General features: G+C 38.7%; 2 protein-coding genes across 4 annotated transcripts in view; both read left to right on the top strand.

Annotated features, from left to right (window-relative positions):
• Positions 1–11,325, top strand: part of slc16a5a (solute carrier family 16 member 5a) — a 49,105-nt gene extending 37,780 nt beyond the window's left edge. For both annotated transcript variants that reach the window (XM_032501608.1, XM_032501609.1), the window contains 3 exons: positions 172–315; positions 2,362–3,201; positions 7,396–11,325. In XM_032501608.1, coding sequence (XP_032357499.1) covers positions 172–315; positions 2,362–3,201; positions 7,396–7,652 — 1,241 coding nt within the window. In that variant the 3' untranslated portion in view covers positions 7,653–11,325. The remainder of the gene's footprint in view (positions 1–171; positions 316–2,361; positions 3,202–7,395) is intronic.
• Positions 11,326–11,484: 159 nt separating this feature from the next.
• tap2t (transporter associated with antigen processing, subunit type t, teleost specific) overlaps positions 11,485–19,514 on the top strand; it is an 11,465-nt gene continuing 3,435 nt past the window's right edge. The window contains exons 1-11 of one of the 2 annotated variants that reach the window (XM_032501602.1): positions 11,485–11,783; positions 12,021–12,090; positions 13,006–13,554; positions 14,024–14,138; positions 14,249–14,379; positions 14,998–15,203; positions 16,243–16,440; positions 16,714–16,842; positions 16,950–17,141; positions 17,223–17,396; positions 18,293–18,452. In XM_032501602.1, the coding sequence (XP_032357493.1) occupies positions 13,050–13,554; positions 14,024–14,138; positions 14,249–14,379; positions 14,998–15,203; positions 16,243–16,440; positions 16,714–16,842; positions 16,950–17,141; positions 17,223–17,396; positions 18,293–18,452 (1,810 nt within the window). In that variant the 5' untranslated portion in view covers positions 11,485–11,783; positions 12,021–12,090; positions 13,006–13,049. The remainder of the gene's footprint in view (positions 11,784–12,020; positions 12,091–13,005; positions 13,555–14,023; positions 14,139–14,248; positions 14,380–14,997; positions 15,204–16,242; positions 16,441–16,713; positions 16,843–16,949; positions 17,142–17,222; positions 17,397–18,292; positions 18,453–19,514) is intronic. The other variant, XM_032501603.1, reaches the window with a different exon arrangement.

The raw sequence follows: 19,514 nt of genomic DNA, 5'->3' as shown, positions 1-19,514 counted from the left end.
GAGAGAGAGAGAGAGAGAGAGAGAGCAAACATATGTTCAGTCATGCTTTCATTCATCCGGTACAGATTACAGCTAAACACCATCAGCAGAGACCTCGCCTCTTTTGTATAAGCCTTTGTCCCCTCCTGCTCCGGAGTGCATTAAACTAAGAGCATTACATCTGATCCACAGGTCCCTTTTGTAGCGTGCTGGTGGAGAAACTTGGTTGCCGAGCGACGGTCATGTTGGGCGGCGTCCTGAGCGGGCTGGGAATGGCTGCCAGCTCGTTTACCCAGTCCATCACACAGCTCTACATCACAGCCGGGGTTATCACAGGTCAGCCAACATGCAGCACATTTATTACCCCGGCTGGCACGTGACGGGCAGCGGCGCTCCACCTGGCCGCCACCGACCGGCAGCCGGAGACGAGACGAACACCTGGCGGCTGAAGAGTGTCCTCTGGAGTTAGCGGAGACCAAAACCAGAAATATTGGACAAAACGATGAGTCCAAATGAAAGCTTAGCGTTGCTCCATGTGTAAAACAGACATTAGCAAGGACAATTTAATAAAGCAAAAGTGTGTTAGAGTTGTTTTCGGCCCACAAGTGGTCGGAGAAATCAACAAATGCAGCTTTAAAGTTAAAGGAGCAGTGCGTAGGATTTAGTGGCACCTACAGTTAGTGATGGCTGAATGAAGCTTCATGAACCAGTATCTTTATTCTCTGAGCCCACTACATGGCGCTCTCTGTTCAACAATTGGTTGAGAACATAGTGAATTGCAATGCCTTAGGCCTTTCTCTTAAAACCAAGAGCGCCATCTAGTGGGCTCAGAAAATAAAGACACTGGTTCACAAAGCTTCATTTGGCCATCACTACCTACAGTATCTGTGAGGTTGCAGATCGGCTCAGGGTGTCATTGATAATGGATTGATGGATAATCGTGATCATGGATGATCGGTTATTCATTTGTAATTACAAAATTAAAAAAACGAAAAAAACATATTTCTGGTGTCAGAATCAAAAAAGCTAACAAATAGATCCAAAACAGCCCTTTTTTATGGCAAATTCTTTGATCGTCATTCCTTTTGGATCGAAGAATGAAAATGTTCACGTTCAATTTGTTTTTATCGTTAGAAACCAAAAACACGTAGTCATGTGGGTTATTTGTTTTTTGTTTCAAACGAGGAAACCAAATTCAAAACACAACATCTGATTTAGTTTTTCTGCAAGTTCATATTTACGTTCTATCTTTTTGAAGAAAGAAATCAAGAAAAATGACATGAATTAAAAGTAACTGTGTCAAAATAAAAGCATGGGAGGAAAATACACGGAAAGCCTTGGAAGGTTTGTCCTTTCTGGGCTACTGTAGAAACATGGTGGTGCAACATGGGGAGCTCAAGAGAAGAGGACCCGCTTCTCTTATAGATCTGGGGTCTCAGTCTATTATATATCTACTATATATTAGACACTAATGAAAACTAGGGCGCACGATTCAAAAAAGGTCACGATTCGATTCAAAATTGCTTTTTGATTCAAAAACGGTTCTCAATTAAAAAAAAAGATTTACAGTATGTACATGTATTTCCTTTTCCCAGGTGATAGTATACGCCGTTACAAAAAAATACTTAAAAAATTTAAGAATTCAATGAATTGATGTTGAATCTGTAGAGCTTGAATCGCAATACAAATGTCAATTGACTTTTTTGCACACCCCTAATGAAAATATATATGAATATTGATATTAAATTCATGCCAATAGATCCATTTTAATCCGACACACTGCTCCGTTAAAATAGATAAATAAAAGCCAGTTTAAACATGAAGGATAATTCCAATTCATTACAATTTTGGTCTAATTTTTTAAGTCAGATGACTTTATGACATTTAAGATTAAACTGCACTCGCCAAAGTAATTACTGAGATGGTAAACGTACCGACAGTTCAGCCAGATAATATAAAGGACTTTGTTCAAAGGGAAATCGAAAAAGTAGGTAATAAGGTTTCCCTTAGCAAAACTACGGTAAATACAATACAGTAATAGTTGAACCAGGAAGTCTTTTTAGAAACTAATAATTTGTTCTAGTTTTATCTTCCAAATAAGATCAGCTGACTTGCTCTGATGGTCTGACTTTGTGTCACTGTTTCCGGTCTCAGCAACTCACTTGACAATCTTATTATTTCCGTTAAGAATTGTAGATAAAAAACTTTGAAATAAAGAGCCAAGTTGTAATAAACCAGATTTAAATCAAATGTTCAGAATGCTTCCGATTGGTCAGGGACGCATCTTTACATTTTATTTTCTATGCATAGTTTTTAAAGTCCATGAACACATCTTCACCTCTGATGTGGTATCTTTCTGAACGTCTTCTCCCGTCGTTACAGGCCTCGGTTTCTGCTTCAGCTTCCAGCCGGCGGTGACCATCCTCGGGCACTACTTTGTGCGTCGCCGTGCGTTCGCCAACGCGCTGTCGTCCACGGGCACGGCGCTGGGCCTGTGCTTTCTGCCTTTCCTGGGTGACTACCTCCACACGGAGCTGGGCTGGAGGGGCAGTTTCCTGGTTTTGGGGGCCGTGCTGCTGAACTGCTGCGTGTGTGGAGCGGTGATGAGGCCCCTGCAGCCCCCCAAGCATCGCGGCCAGCCGCTCATGAACCACGGACCCCCTCCGCCTGAGGAGGAACCTGTGAGGACGCAGAAAGGGAGGATGAGAAGGATGTGGAGCTCGTTGGGGGCTTCTCTGTGCAAACACATGGCCTTTGATCAGCTGTGCTACAACGCACGTTACTGTGTGTACGCCATAGGCATCACCTGGATGATGCTTGGGTTCGTGGTGCCTTTGATTTACCTGGTTCCCTACGCCACAGCTAACGACATGGAGCAGAGCCGGGCCGCGCTGCTGCTCTCCATCCTGGGCATGGTCAACATCGTGGTGCGGCCGCCCTTCGGCATCCTCTTCAGCATGTCGTGGTTCAAAGGGCGTCACATTTACGTGTTTTCCGCTGCTTTGCTGGTCAACGGGCTCAGCAACAGCATCTGCTGCGTCGGGCCCAGCTTCCCCGTGCTGCTGGTCTACGTGGTGGTCTACGGGCTGTCCATGAGCGTGGTGGGCTCCCTGATGTTCACCGTCCTCATGGAGATAGTGGAGATGAGCCGCTTCCCCTCGGCTCTAGGTCTGCTCGCCATCATGGAGAGCGTCACGCTGCTCATCGGGCCTCCGCTGGCAGGTAACGTACACAGAGATCTGGTGGGTATGTGGGGCACACTATCTTATAATCACAAAGTCTGCACAGAATTTGCCTCAGCTGGTTCTTCCAGGCTTCAGGCAGATTGGAGATTTAGGAATAAACAGCTTTAATCCTGGAAGAGCTGCTCCGGAGGACGACTGGTTCACTGGTTGAGTTTAGATCTGCAAAGATGAATCAATTAGTTGTCAACTATTAAATGAATCGCCAACTATTTTTATTAGCAATTAATCTGTTTGAGTCATTTTTTTATGAAAAGAATTCTCTGATTCCAACTTCTTAAATGTGAATATTTTCTGGTTTCTTCACTCCTCTGTGACGCTTTGAGTTGTGGGCAAAACAAACATAATAAATTTAAAATTTCAACTCAAAGAAAGCGGAAGGAAACGGAAAATACACGCATACGGCGGAATTTCCTGCAGCACCGGAGCAATCCTGGAAGTGGAAAGTGGAATAGACTACACTGTAATTCAGACCCAATAATTAAGTGCTTTTGTAGACAACTTTCTATAGAATTATAAGGGATTTACAGACCTAAAACCTATTTCCTTCGATGACAACCTAACCCGTTTTAAGTTGTAAAGGAGCCGAGGCGTTCAGATGTGTGAAGGGGTCCTGTTAGGACTCGTATCCATGGTAACGGAGACATGAGCGCTCAGATCAACATGCTGTCATATGAGACGAGGCAGCCTCGGCCCTTTCTCCCCGGCCACTGATCTTAAACTCCACTCCTTCAGAATGAAGCGCACACTCGTTCCTTTTGTTCCCCGTGCGTACCGGACAAATTAACTCAGAACAGGATGTTATTCACAGCAACAGCCCCCGGGCTGGAGGAATGTTTCATCCCCGTATTTATGCCGTTCACATAACACAAACAAGCAGAAACACGGCACACATGCAGGCCATCTGACTGCACATGTGACTCCTACGTTTTGAATCTATTTCAAGTTGGCTGTAGATCTACGGCAGGTAGACAGAAAACATGAAGAGTGCACTGAGCTTCAAAGCCATTCCTAAAAATCCTACAAGAGGTAATATTTTTCAGATGTTTGGGAGATTAAAGGTGGTCAAAACCTTTAGTGCATAACGGGAAATTACTTTTATTTCATCACGGCTCTCATTGTATTAGTTCACTTAGTAAATCTGTTTAACCCTTGTATGGTATCCGGGTCAAATTGACCCATTTCAGATTTTTACAAGAAGAAAAAATGGTACAAATATAAAAAATTTTATACCTGACAATCAACGGCCTTTCCTTATTTTCTGTGATAAACATGTATTCTTGACTCAATTCAGAAAATTATTCTGTGATATGACCGCCACTTATGTTTTTTCCAAGATAAGAATGATCACATGGTGGATTTTTAACATGAATTATGACAAAAAACGAATCCCACTTTCATTTTTAATTGTGTTCTAGTAGAGACTCATTGCATTTCCTAAACATATATGTTATCTCAATTGTTTGAAAGTGAGAAATTTTGTTAACTATTTGTCAATAGATTTTAAAGTAAAATTTTAAATCAGAATAGTTTTTAAAACCCCAAATAAGTCACGGGTCAGTTTGACCTGAAGGATACGCGAGGGTCCCGAAAGACAACACGAGGGTTAAATAGGATCAACAGGTTGCTGCCACTGGTTTGAACCTGGAGGTTCAGGTAGCGTACTACTAGCACGGCTAAATTTAACCAATGTAAAAGCAAATATAATTGGTAGTAAACTAGAATTATCGCCTCGCGGTTGTGGGCCTCCGCCAACCTGTCTAGTTATAGTTCACATCCATATCAGACTCAAATAATATATATGAGTTCCTTTCTGTTTTTACACAAAATGATTGAGTTTTCCACATTTAATAAAACATACGTAATTATTTATAAACATTTTGTATGATTTATGTATTGCAAGTGACAATTAACACTTAGTATTTAACACTTGCATTGGTCTACATTCATCTACAACAGATGTGTTCCTTTAGAGGAAATTCTAAAAAGAAATAGTCACGTTGTGTAAATTTAGATAACACATTTAAAACAACAGAAGTCGAGCCAAAGTCAAAGGTACATAACAAAATGACAAATGTACAAAAGGAACAGAACAACATGTACTACACGACCGGCATGATAAGCCAAAGTCAAGTAAAGAAATCAGATGTTAGAGGAGGAGTCAAATCAACAGCAGATTAAAAAAAAAGCAGTGCAGGGAATTAAAAAACAAGACAAGCAGCTTCCAACTGAACTGAAAGAGTAAAGACGTATTAAATGAAATGTTAAAACATTAAATGTTGACATTATTAATATTGTTATTATTATATCCTTTATTTATTCAGGGAGGGCCATTGAGAGCAAGCTCTCTTTTCCAATGACGCCTTGATTACAGCACAAATAAAAAGTAATTAAAAAACCATCTAAAAAATGACAGTACAATTAAATAATCTGATCATAAAAATAATCAGATCATAAAACAATACCTCAAATTACAACATGTAAAAAAAATACCCCCGGGAACAATCAAAAAATTACAAAAGTACATATAAACAATAAGAAGAAGAAGTGAATAAGAGGAGTCCCTACGTAACACATTTTCACAATTGTCAATTTAATTCTCACTGCAATACATAATTCATACAAAATCCTTTTATATAATTACGTATGTTTTTATAAAATGTGGAAACCTCAAACCCTCTTTCCTAATTTACTGAAGCGTAGCGTCCAATAAGTCTGCTGTGTGTCTGTGAGCTATCTGATATGATGTTTTAGTAAAATGTAGCAGCGAAACACAGCTGCAGTTTTCCACATAAAGCCTTGTAAATAAACAGTAAATAAACAGGAAATAAACAGGAAATAAACAGTAAATAAACAGTAAATAAACAGTAAACAACGTTGCGCCGCCCACTTTTTCCTACAATGATGGGAGAGAAACCCATTCCCAGTTAGCAGCTTCTCTACGAGGCTCCAACAGCTTGGCTACAGGAAATCATTCCTACCACAGGATTAAAACTCTTCACACGTCATCACTGGGGTGAGAGACTTTTAGAACCACACTACGGCAACTAGGGCAACCTGCACCATTGGTTCATTACATTTGCATATTATTATAAGCAGTTGCACATTTTGTTTTCCCATCCTGTATCTATTATAATATTTGTTCTATTTTATTCTATATTTTATCCTATTATTTTTACCATTATTATTATTATTATATTTCATTAACTGTATGTATGTATATTTTACTAGTTCTCATTTGTATGTATATTCTGTGTTGTGTGACTAATGTACGTGTTCGCTTTAACACCGTAATTTCCCTTTTTTTGGGATCAACAAATATCATTATCATATCTATCTATCTATCTTCTATCTATCTATATATCTTCTATCATCTATCTATATATTATCTATTATCTTCTTCTAATCTATTATTATCTATCTATTTATCATCTATCTCTATTCTATCTATCTATCATACATCTATATCTTATCTATCTATCTACTATCTATTCATCTAAATTCTATCTATCTATCTATTTTCTATCTATCTATATATCTATCTATATATCTTTATCTATATATAACTATCTATCTATTATATATCTATCTATCTATCTATATATCATCTATCTTCATCTATCTATCTATCTATCTATCTATCTATTCTATCTATCTATCATTATCTATCTATTATATCTCTTCTATCTATCTATCTATCTATCATCTATCTATCATCTATCTATATACTATCTATCTATCTATATATCTATATAATACTATCTATCTATCTATCTATCTATAAACTATCTATAATCTATCTATCTATCTATATATCTTATCTCTATCTATCTATCTATCATCATCTATTATACTATCTATATAATTCTATCTATCTATATATCATCTATATCTATCTACTATCTATCTTATCTTACTATATAACTATCTATCTATCTATCTATCTATCTATCTACTATCTATCTATCTATATACTATCTATATATCTATCTATCTAAAACTAATCTATCTATCTACTATCTATCTATCTATCGATCTATCTATCGATCTATCTATCTATCTATCTATCATATACAGATCTATCTATCTCCATCTATATCTATCTAATCTATTATCTATCTATATCTACTATCTATCTATCTAAGATGGTTTGTCTTGTTGTTGTTGTTTTTAGGAGTCCTGATCGATAAGACAGGCCAGTACTACCACGTCTTCTTTGCCTGCAGTGCCGTGGTGGCCTCCTCCGCTGTGTTCCTCATGGTGTCCTTCTGCTGGCTGGATAAGAGGGACAGGGCCTTGTCCCAGCAGGGTCAGACCCCGGCTGCCCCTGAACCAGCTGTGGCCCTGGCTCCCGGCTGCCAGTACATCAGCGTCCCCACAGAGGGAGACAAAGACAAGGCCTCGTCCAACGGGGCAGAGTACAGCACATGACCGGCCTGTGGACCAGATCTCACCGTGTGACATTTAACACACATCACACACTCCGGCTCAGACCGGACAGATAATATATATAGAATATAATTTTGCACAGTTTATCCAAAGTTAGACACTTGATCCTACTTACCAAAATGAAGAGATGTGCACTTACAGCAACAACATGGTTGTACAATAATTACAAAATGCTGCTGGTCGAATCTACGTGATCACACAAGCTGTCTATATCGTCGCTGTCAGGGCAGAAACCTTGTATCTCCGTATTCTGTATTTTTACGTCTATTTTCATTAATCGGTGCTATTTACATATGTACATCTTTACATATTTTACAGATATTTCACCCTCTGTTGCATGAATTATTTTTCATACCTGGTAAAAAGGTCCTGATGTGTTTTTATGACTCCAGGTTGCTTAAATAATGCAATTGTTTTTTAAATAGTTAAAGGGGCGCGCATTTGTGGAAAGTGCCAAGAAATCAATTATTTCTTTAAAACCATGTTTTTATTGAAAAAATACCTTATATGCCATATTGCATCAAATTAATTTGAGCCTTTTATAGAAAAATATAGCATTTTAACTGGTTTAAGTGACTAAAATGAAAAGTTTACTTAACCCAGATAACGGTTAATTTTTTTTTCAAAGAAATGCTTCTAAAATTAAGAAAAACAACCACATTTTGGGTGATCCTGGAACGGGATCTTTAGTGTGTTACATGTCCGGAAAAGGGGCGGGAAACAGGATTTCCTGGTTATGTGAAGTCATCAAATTAATAACACTTCAAAATGTCACTTCAACACTTTTCATTTCAAAAGAAAACCATGCATTTTATATGCTTTATTGTGAAAAAAACTAAGAAAAATGATTTGTTGCCATATGGAAACACCATGCAATAGAGGGTTAAACAGTGACTTTGTCTGAGGTAAATAACTCAAAAAAATGTTTTTTAATTAGCTTTTTTTTTTTTTAATTTCCTGAAAAAGAACGGTTTCAGACATACAAGGTTTTCACCCCACGGAGACGATATGAGGTATCTCACTTCATCAAGCCAAGTTACATCAATCAATCAGTGTATTTGTCACGTGAAATCATATGAAATATGATTTTAGTGAAATGCAATCCCGTCAGTTGCTGCAATGGTTGCGTTCACAGTCCCAATGTTTGCTGGAGAGTTGAATGTTGATCTGACAGACGCGTCGAAGGAGTCTGATTAGTTACTGTGGGACGATACAGTACAGGCCAAAAAATAATAAGAAATAAACTGATTGTTGACATAAATATGGGTGAAATCAAGGTGATGGTAAACACAGCGGAGTAGGACGTTCTCCTATAGAGTGCTTAATTATCAGGAGTTAAAGGATATGTACGTCTGGTGTTATTATTCTATATTTTCTATATTTATTATTCTACCTGGCCTCAGACAAGAAGTGTGTCAAATGAATTAGTAGTAATGACTGATTCAAAATTAATTTAGATATGTCTGCATCGAAAATGCATAACTGACTGATATAATACAGCTCTTAATACTCCTTAACGTAGTGCCTCAACATGTGTAATATTCACCATCAGGGTTCAAACTTAGCCCCGTCTACCAGCCACAGAACAATGGTGATCTACTGGTGTCTGGACACATCTGAACATTCACTAGCCATGTGGCTGGTGGGAGAAAAAGTTAATTTTGAGCCCTGGTCACCATCTTAATGTCCTTATCACTGATGTTTTTTTGTGTTTGGATGCGCTCCAGAACCAGACCTGGCCTGTTGGTGCCAGTTGAGCAGAGTTTCCACTTTGTTTAAATGCAGCAGACAGATCAGCAGATCTAGGGCGACCTGTAGCTCCCCCGCTTTTCTGTGTGTCATCCCCACATCTCTTTACCCTTTAAAGCTATATTTAATTTTAAAAAACCCAAAAAGGGCAACCTGTAGCTCACCCAGTAAGAGTGTGCGCCCCATGTAGGCTGAGTCCTGCAGTGACCCAGGTTCAAATCCAACCCGTGGCCCTTTTCTGTGTGTCATCCCCTCTTTCTTTACCCCTTTAAAGCTATATTTAATTTAAAAAGCCCCAAATGGGGCGACCTGTAGCTCACCCAGTAAGAGTGTGCGCCCCATGTAGGCTGAGTCCTGCAGTGACCCAGGTTTGAATTCGACCCGTGGCCCTTTGCTGCGTGATATCCCCCCATCTCTCCCTCTCTCTCTCTCTCCCTTTCTCTCTCTTCCTCTCTCTCTCTCTCTCTCTCTCCCCCTTTCATGTCTATCTACCGTCACTATAATAAAGGGAAGAAGTCCCCAAAAGAATAGTCTTGAAAAGCCCCAGACAAAGCAGCAGATATATCACAAATATATAATTTCATTTTGTAATGACCTCAGTAGGGATGTAGCGATTAACTCAACTCCAACCCGATTTTTAAGTTTCCAATAAGATTTTGTCAGGATTTCTTTGAGCTGCAGACAAATGACCGAAAAATATTCCTTTATGCAAAACAACAGATGTGTCCTCTTATAAAAAAGTGCAACTGGAATTTTATTTGATCTAAAATGACAAAAATAAAATATAGATTAGATTTTAAAAAACAAATCCCACATCAAAATAACTGAAACAAATACAAAAGAAATTTCTTCTAACAAATAAACAAAGAAGATGACAAAGTATTGACTGGAGTCAAACAAGTGAAATCTAAAGTAGATTACGCTCTAGGCCGATTAATAATTACACCACGGTAAATATGTTTAAATCTCAACCGGTTGTAATCCTTACACGTTTATATTGATAGTAACTGATTCATGATGCACCGTTACATCCCTAGACCTCGGGGATTTCCTAAGACAGCTGGACACCAAATGCCACTCAAACAGGAGGAATAGCACAGAGGAAGATAAGAGATATAATGGCTAAAAAGATGCATTCACTGTTTTAATATATATTATTGCATATATGTATTAACAATACGAAAAACATAAGATATCACTAGATTCAACCTTTAATTATCTAGTGTTACAGTAGGCCTTTAATCTGTAACAACAGGAGATAGAAAATGTTTTGACATCTTCCATATCTTCAAAGTAGGGGAATGTATATTTCAATTTTTTGTGAAGACATTGAACGCATCATGCTGAGTATCTTACACCGATGTTGATGAGTATGTGATGCTGTAGATCATTGTCATTCACTGTCACACATCTATGAATTAATGTATGTTCAAGCTGTAATTACTCATGTGTTTTAGTGTTAACACGCTTCTTATTCCTCAATGCAACTGTGCCTTTTTTATAGAACTGGCGCGTTTACAGCCACGGGATGAAATCAAACCCTTTCAGGAAGACAGAAGCAGAAGATTTCATGTCGTGAAACATTGAATGAGAGGAATATTTTGATGTAACGGAGGAGTTTTATGACACTGTAACTGAGTTTATCTTCAGTATCAATCAAAGATTTTACTGTATGTGACAGATGCATGTCTCTTTTGATAAATGAACATGGAGACTATTTTATGTCGTACGTGCTGAAAATTAAATACACATTTCAGGTTTGAGCTGCAGTAAATGAAAGTGTAACCAGAGGCTCCTTTCTGCAATGTGAGGTTATATTAGCTGCTTTGGGCCAAATTATATCGTTATTATAAATGCTTTATTTATACATTATGATCACAGGAAAAATAAATATTTGAATATCAAAGTTATCTTTGTTGTGTGTTTTTTTTTAGATGTCCCGCCCTACTGTGCCTTACTCTGACTCTGATTGGCTTACCCTAATCAATCTAATTCCCCATGACTAGCTAACCAATCCAAACAACGACGGCAACGTACTAGCCAATCAGAGGCAGAGGAGGTTGGGTCACGCCTTCGCTATCCTAGGAAACACAGCTTGCATGGCTGTTGACAGCCGTTAAGTCTGTTTATGAGAGTAAAATTGGAAGCTCATGCTTAAAAAGTGTCAAGTTTATGACAAAAAAAAGAAAAGAAGTTATTGAGTCCCGTGTTTGCCATGTCGTGTGTTATCTCTGTGTTTCTGGTGTACGGGGTTGATACAGTTAAATCACGCGGCACCAAACAGAAAGTAAAAGTGAAAATCAACCAGTTCGCTGTAGCTGTAAGCTAACTGTAGCTAACTGTCGACTGTGAGGGACTCACACGGTAAGATATCCAAATTAGGCTCAATAACCTCAAGTGTAAGAACATGTTAACGTGTTACAGACTTGGTTAGCTAAATGTTTAACAGGAGCAAAGTCACAAGTGACCCTAAAATGTTATTAACAAGCGTTATTAACATTTTAGCTAACGTTACCAAAACCTACTGTACAAAAGAGCTTCTAAAATAACGTAACGCTTTGTAGCTCGTTAAAATGACCGTTAACATGTATAATCTTATAGGTATAAGTGATGTTTGATGGACTTCAGTGGACTTGGATGCTGCTGAGGTCCCAGTGTACTCTCACTAACTGTAAGTGGACTCACATGTACATTTATATTCTCTGCAACTTTGGCAAAGTGCAATATATATCTTTTTGTACATAATTTTGCAAACTCATGCACATCCAATGTGCAGAGTGCATGCAAGCACGTTTAAAGGACATACTTTTAGTTCACATGTTTGTTTTACTTGGATCCCCATTAGCTTTAGCATAAGGTAAAAGCTAATTAATCTCCCTGGGGTCCTTCAATCTGTTCATGTGACAATACTCTTTACAACATCACATTACACACCTACTTGTCTATCTATCTATCTATCTATCTATCTATCTATCTATATAAACAATATCTATCTATCGATCTATAAATAATATCTATCTATCTATCTATAAATAATATCTATCTATCTATCTATCTATCTATCTATCTATAAATAATATCTATCTCTCTATCTCTCTATCTACATCTAAAAGTCTAATCTAAAAGCTAGATAGATATATAATATTTACAGATATATATATATTGATATATCTTAAAGGCTAGTCAGATAGATGTTATTTACAGATAGATAGATAGATTGATAGATAGATATATCTTAAAGGATAGATAGATAGATAGATAGATTGATAGATAGATATATCTTAAAGGATAGATAGATAGATAGATAGATAGATATTATTTACTGATATATAGCTAGATAGATAGATAGATTTTAAAGGCTTGTCTAAAAGATAGACTAACATTCCCACACACTACTAACAGACAAGTCAGAAAATAATGTTTTTGTGTTTTTACTCATGCACTGTTGATTAAGTAAAATTTTGAGGTACTTTACTTTTTTGTCATTTATGCTGCTTTATTCTTCTGCTCCATTACATTTCAGAGTGAAATATTATACTTAAGTACTGTAACTTAAATTGTATAATATAAATATGTGTCTTTCCAGGATCCGATAGAACCTCCTACAGTCTCATCGTCCAACAAAGGAAAATGAATCAAGTGTCAGCATGTGGATTATTCATTATTGTGTTCGACGCAGTGCTTTGTTTGGCACTGTGGGCCGGACTGGTGTTGCTGAGGTGCTCCAGCTGTGGTGGACTGGCAGGTGTGTGGGCCTTTGGAGCAGCAAAGTGGGCCATTCTCCATGTTTTCACATCCGCGCTGACGGATGGGAAGCCCCAGGCTGTGCTCCGCCGGTTGGTGGCCCTCCTCTGCCTTCTCTCTCCTGTGTTTGAAAGCGGACGGATCTTTACGGCGCCTCCCTCGGAGGCGTACACAGGACCATCTCCTGACCTCAGCGTACTGCTCCTGGGCCTGGTGTCCTCGTCGCTGGCCTGCGTGGTTTGGGAAAAGGGCCTCGGTGGTGATGCAACAAAGAAAAAGTATAACCCTAAACAGGATGCCTGGCCGCTCCTTATGAGAATGCTGAAATACTTCAAACCAGACACCCTTTACCTTATTGCAGCTTTCGGTTTCCTCATCTTAGGTGTCATCTGTAAGTGTGAAATGTCGATGTTCTGCAGAATATTTCCCATTGTACACCTGCATATGCCTTCTTACCTTTTTGCAATCTTACTCCCTTGTATTTTCTGAAGAATACAGAAACGGATTCATTTTTTAAAAGTGGAAACATTCTTGATATCAACAAAAGACTAAATCCAACAATGTGTTATTCTGTCTTTCAGTACTTTCTAACTTCCCTACCCTGTCTGTAGTACTCAGCCCCGATTCCATTGGTTTCACCTGACGTCAATCTTTTAAAATGGGTCACAAAGATAGAGTTTAATTTTTAGAATATGCTCAGCAATTTCCTAAAACCAGATGGCCAATTTAGTTTTTTAGCAAGAGTTACTCAAAGAGAAGTTAAAAGTGCATTTGTTTGTATCCATTTGTGACGCTTACATCACAGAAACATTGTATAATTTCCTGTTTACCTAATCCGTGTCATTCACCTGTCCTGACAGGTGATACATACATCCCACTGTATCAGGGGAACGTCATTGATATGCTCAGAGGTGAACTACTTCAAACCAGCTTCTTTTACGCAGTTGGCCAGCTGGCACTTGTCTCTCTTGGAAGGTAATGAGATAAAATGTGTATATATTCTTGTCCGTTGTGTTGTAGAGAAATGTCATTTGTTTCAGTGATGTGGAAAATAAACTGTCGTTTTAAATGTCTCCATCCAACAGCGCTCTGTTCTCCGGCTGTAGAGGAGGCATATTTATGTGCACCCTGACCAGACTGAACAGGAGACTGAAACATCTGCTGTTTCACACCCTCCTGCAGCAGGACATGCACTTCTTTGAGGAGAACAATCCTGGTGAGAACCACACAGTAAACATGTTGGTTATTATGTTTCAGGGATGCAGTGATTTAGAGTAAAAAAAAAAAAAAACACCTATTTTTTGAACATGTACATATGTGCGAGAGGTGGGAGGGCACAAAATGGTATAAATAGGAATTGATCAGCACTTTGCGACAGTCCTCCTTGTTAACCCCTGGTAACATCATGGTTTAACGTCACAACACTATGACCTGTGTTGTCAGACAAAGTCTAGAGAAATGAGGACATACTGTACATCGGAAAGTGTTCATGAAGGGGTCCAAAGGTCTGTAAGAGAGCCCTCACGGACTTGATGATTTTGACAGTGAAACAACCCAAGGTTCAATGTTAAAAGCACTTAATTAGAAGGCGCTTTGGTTAAAGGCGTGAGCTAAATTACATGTAATGTAATGTAACGTAACCCTAAACCCTCACAAACTTAACAGGAATGTGCCTCAAGGTCTGTGAGCATGGATCTTGGGATGGGGTACGATGTCATGTTGAAACAGGAAAGGGACAAACACAAACTGTAAAAATGTGTGTGTTATCTCGATAATATGTAACAAGCATTGAAACTGCTCTTGAATGTTGCCTTTTCTCCCTTTCCCCACTCAGGACGTCTTTCCTCCCGCCTGCACTCGGACGTGGACAGGATGGGCCGCACAGTTGCACTGAACGCCAACGTGCTGGTCCGCAGCTCAGTCAAAACCGGCCTCATGCTCACAGTGATGCTGGGCCTGTCCTGGGAGCTCACTGTGCTCACCTGCATAGAGATGCCGCTTTTGGCCTTCCTGCAGAACAAATACATCACCTTGTCCAAGGTAGGTGTGAGGAGATTGACCCTGGACTACTCTCAATAGGCAACGGGTTTTATAGTGTTTTTGCTTAACCAACCATAATCACAAGTGTTTTGTTGGTTTGGTTTCTACTTTGTTTGTATTCAGGGACATTTTGAATCACTTTTCTGAAAGATTTGTAGTCACTGACAATGTAGTTCATTAATTGTATCTAAGCAACAGTGTTCAGGAGGTCAGTAGGTCTGTCTGCTGTTGGTCTCTCCAGCTTTTGCAGTTCTTCAGTCAGCCTTTAACAAGGAAGTATTTTACTGTATATCACAGCTAAGGGGTAACTGGTGCTTTCAGTCACCAGTAAGTGGAGCTCCAATGCAAAATGTTACTGATTTGGTCAGTCATTCCTAGATGGAAGTGGATAAATGTTGAATTACTAAATTTGATGTTTGTCTATGTGCAGTTTGAAATTAGAAAGTCATTTTCACATTAATCTGCTGAAGGGGAACTTCTGTCTCTTTGCTTACTTTACATCTTTTTCATGAGTTCATGAATAAAAACATAGACACATTATTATTCAAAACAGATCATTTTTTATGTCTGGAGGGTGATCATTAAGTATGAAAATAGAATCAAGCCACAAATGTTGAATTTGTTGTCCTGCACTACACCAGACAAGATTAAAAAAATAGACAAATACGTTGATATATAAGTCAGGAAAAGGGAAGAGGCAGGGTGGATTTAGTTTGTATCTTTGGAAGGAGGAGGAAGATAAGAAGGATAACTAAGTTACAATATGAAACAGTAAGAACATCCATTGCTTGGAGCTGAAAATAATTAAGTTAATGATAAACACAGTTCCTCAGCAGTTGAAGGATTTTGTTTTTCCAAAGCATGACAACCAGTCCAACCTTTAAATGCACTAGGAACTGTAGTGCAAAATGTGACATCAAAGATAAGAAACTGAGGAAATGATGTCAAGAAGAAGCAGACCTGAACCTGTGATGATGTCCTGAGTCATCAGTCTGCTCGTTGGCTTTGTCCTTGAGCTGAATCTGTCTTTTTCCAACAGGAGCTGAAAGATCAGATGCAGGACTGCCACGCTCAGAACAAAGACCTGGCCTTCCAGACCTTCAGCGGGATTCACACGGTCCGAAGCTTTAAGGCAGAGAAAGACGAACTGAGAAGGTTTAAGGAGTCTCTGGACCGCATGTGCGCCGTGCAGAGACGTTCACGCATCTACAGCTCAGTCTTCTGCTTAATACGCAGGGTGAGAGGGCAGCGGTGTACATCCAGGGATCATATGAGAGCCAGAGAACATGTTGTATGGCGGCCCATTTCCAGATAGAAGATCCAGAAGATATGACATATAATTACAGATAATAAAATAAAAATATGCATGGTCATTAAATACTATTATGGGAAAGTGAAAATTGTTTTTAATCTTTTAAGTCAAAAGTTTGAGAAATTATCAAAAAGTTCCCTAGTGTTGCTTTAAAGAAAAGTTGAACTAAAGCGTGAGTAATTCTCTGTTTCCATGTAGCTGGTGAGTCTGGGGATAAAGATCCTGATGCTGGTCCAGGCCCGAGGTCTCATCCTGTCGGGTCACCTCAGCACTGGTAGTCTCGTCTCCTTCTTCCTGTACCAGAAGCCCATGTCAATCAATTTAAAGGTGAGCTGCGCTACACCTATTTCCCACTGCAGAATAACTTTGAATGTATTTGAGTTGTGAAAAATAAAATGCCTGTTGTTGACGGAGATAATGTATTTGTGTCACAGGAGCTTCTGTATTGCTGCGGAGATACGATGTCCACCGTCGGAGTCATCTCCAAAGTGTTCAGTTATCTTGACAGAACACCACAGTGTGAGACGGCGGGAGAGTTAGCTCCTGAGAAGCTGGAGGGAAGAGTTGTTTTCCAAAATGTCACCTTCACGTATCCCTCCGCTTCTGAAGACAAACCAGCTTTGAAGGTACGTTGTGTCCTACAGCACCACTGTATTTAGAATGAGGTCAAACATTAATCCAGATAATCATTAACGTGTTCTGGACAGTCGGTGTCTATAGAACTTCGGCCGGGACAGATGACCGCCCTGGTGGGTCCCTCCGGCAGTGGGAAGTCTTCCTGTGTCAGCCTCCTGAAGAGGCTTTATGAACCTCAGGGGGGGCAGATCCTGCTGGACGGAGAACCGCTGCACCACTACAACCACAAGTACCTTCATCAAAAGGTACAGCTGCCTCGATGGAAGGAGGCTTCAATCACCGCAGAAAATACACTTAATTCAGGAATGCTCAGTTTTGTCTATCCCATGCCTTTTTTTTTTCTGTTGTAAGAGAGTAAATTGTATTTACTATGACAGCTTTCCATATCAGATGGATCGTTTCACAATAAAAGACAAAAACACAATATAGAAGTAAAAAAAAAAGGATAAAAATACATTAAAGTAAACAAAGGCAAGTTGCACCACTTTGACTAGGAAAACGGGTCAATATGACCCAAGGACAACATGAGGGTTAACAAAATAGAATATATATATATATATATATATACTATTTTGTTTAATTCTTTGATCTTCCTTAACTTTCCATCAACAGCACTGTACAATATATGGTATACATTTTCATACAATTACTTCTTTTATCAGCTGTATTTAGCATTTGTACACATTATACTAGCATAAAAAGGACATTAATATCTGCTAAATATATAAACACATATTCTTTTGTTGGGTTTGTATATGAACATTAAAAATAAATACACAGTATATACATGTGTAATGGTAATTGTCCATCTTAGTTTAGTGTGATAGCATGCTAACATTCTCTACATTCATGTTTCTAGTTTTGATATTTGGTATGAGTCAAAGTATTGTTAAAAAAAAACAAAACTTCAAACCGGACGTACAGATCTGGAGGTGTTTGTGAGAAACAACAGTTCAATTCCTTTTATTTGTGTAAACATTGATTTTAAAATCTTGAGTTGCAGGTTTAGGTTTTTTCCACTTTCTAATCACACAGACATGTAAAACTAAATGTTTATGCACCAAACACACATAAATTCCAACTAGCACTAATACTGTCTGTGCGTGTGTGTGTGTGTGTGTGTGTGTGTGTGTGTGTTTAGATGGCCCTGGTATCCCAGAATCCCGTGCTGTTTTCTGGTTCGCTGATATACAACATCACGTACGGCCTGAAGGACTGCCCCATTGAGAAGGTGAAGGAAGCTGCAGAGAAGGCCAACGCTGACGACTTCATCTCCAAACTGGAGAAGAAATATGACACAGGTACAGAGTGGGGGATAAATATTTAGACGTAGAACTACAAATTCACTTTTCATTTTAGTTTTTATATTGCTATCGTATTTAGGGTGAAGTTAACTGTCTTAAGGCGAGGCAGCTTTATCTGTAGAGCACATTTCAGCAACAGGGCAACTCAAATTGCTTTACACAAAATCAGTTAAACAGATAAAACACAAGTACAAACAGTTAAAAATAAAAACATTAAGACAGATAAAACCCTAACCCACTTGAGACTACCTTCACACTAATTAGTCCATGTTAGTGCTGCCTTCAGTGATCACCCTCGGTGTCACTACCCTTCACAACTCTATTTTTAGAGGCGTTACCTAGAGTGTTACCACCACTGTTTTTATTGTTGTTATTGTCCATTCATTGCCACTTAGGTGTGTACTTTTTGTTATTTTAACAGTTTGATGCAGGAGTGGTCTGCTTATGTTCTGTATTTGTACGACAGTATAAGTGCAACTGACACAGGTTTTTAATTGCAATAAAAAAAAATTGCAGCTGCTTTCTTTTCAGTTTATGCTGGAGACATTTTATAAATAAGGCTTTGCTTACATCAACATTGTAGGACAAGCATTAAATATATATATAAAATACCAAACAGTGGCTGTAACAGACACTGATATTACATGTCTGGCAGTAGAAAGAATGACATAAAATAACAATTAAATGTTTCACAGATTGATTTTGTGTAGCTAAAACCTGAACAGAGAGCTGCACTCTGTTCTGTGTAACGGAAACTGTAACAGACGCTGATAGGAAAAGTAGTTAAATGTGAACTTTTACCAGACGATGGCCATGGCAGATGGGATGATGGGAGAAAGACTTTGTTTTGTACGGAGCTAATAGATGTGTTTGGCCGGTGATCACAGAAACGGTTCAGGAAGATTAGATTAGATTAGATTATACTTTATTCTTCCCACAGCGGGGAAATTTCCTTATTACAGCAGCAGCATTTTCTTCAATAAGAGCAAAAACAAACAAATACACAACTAAACACACAACAAGCAAACAGCAGACAGTGAGCAGAAGGTATGGCTGAAT

This window comes from Etheostoma spectabile, chromosome 21, assembly GCF_008692095.1.
Source record: "Etheostoma spectabile isolate EspeVRDwgs_2016 chromosome 21, UIUC_Espe_1.0, whole genome shotgun sequence".
NCBI classification, from domain to species: Eukaryota; Metazoa; Chordata; class Actinopteri; order Perciformes; family Percidae; genus Etheostoma; species Etheostoma spectabile.
Note: the sequence above shows the minus strand (reverse complement) of the source record. Positions and strands in the feature narration are given on the sequence as shown.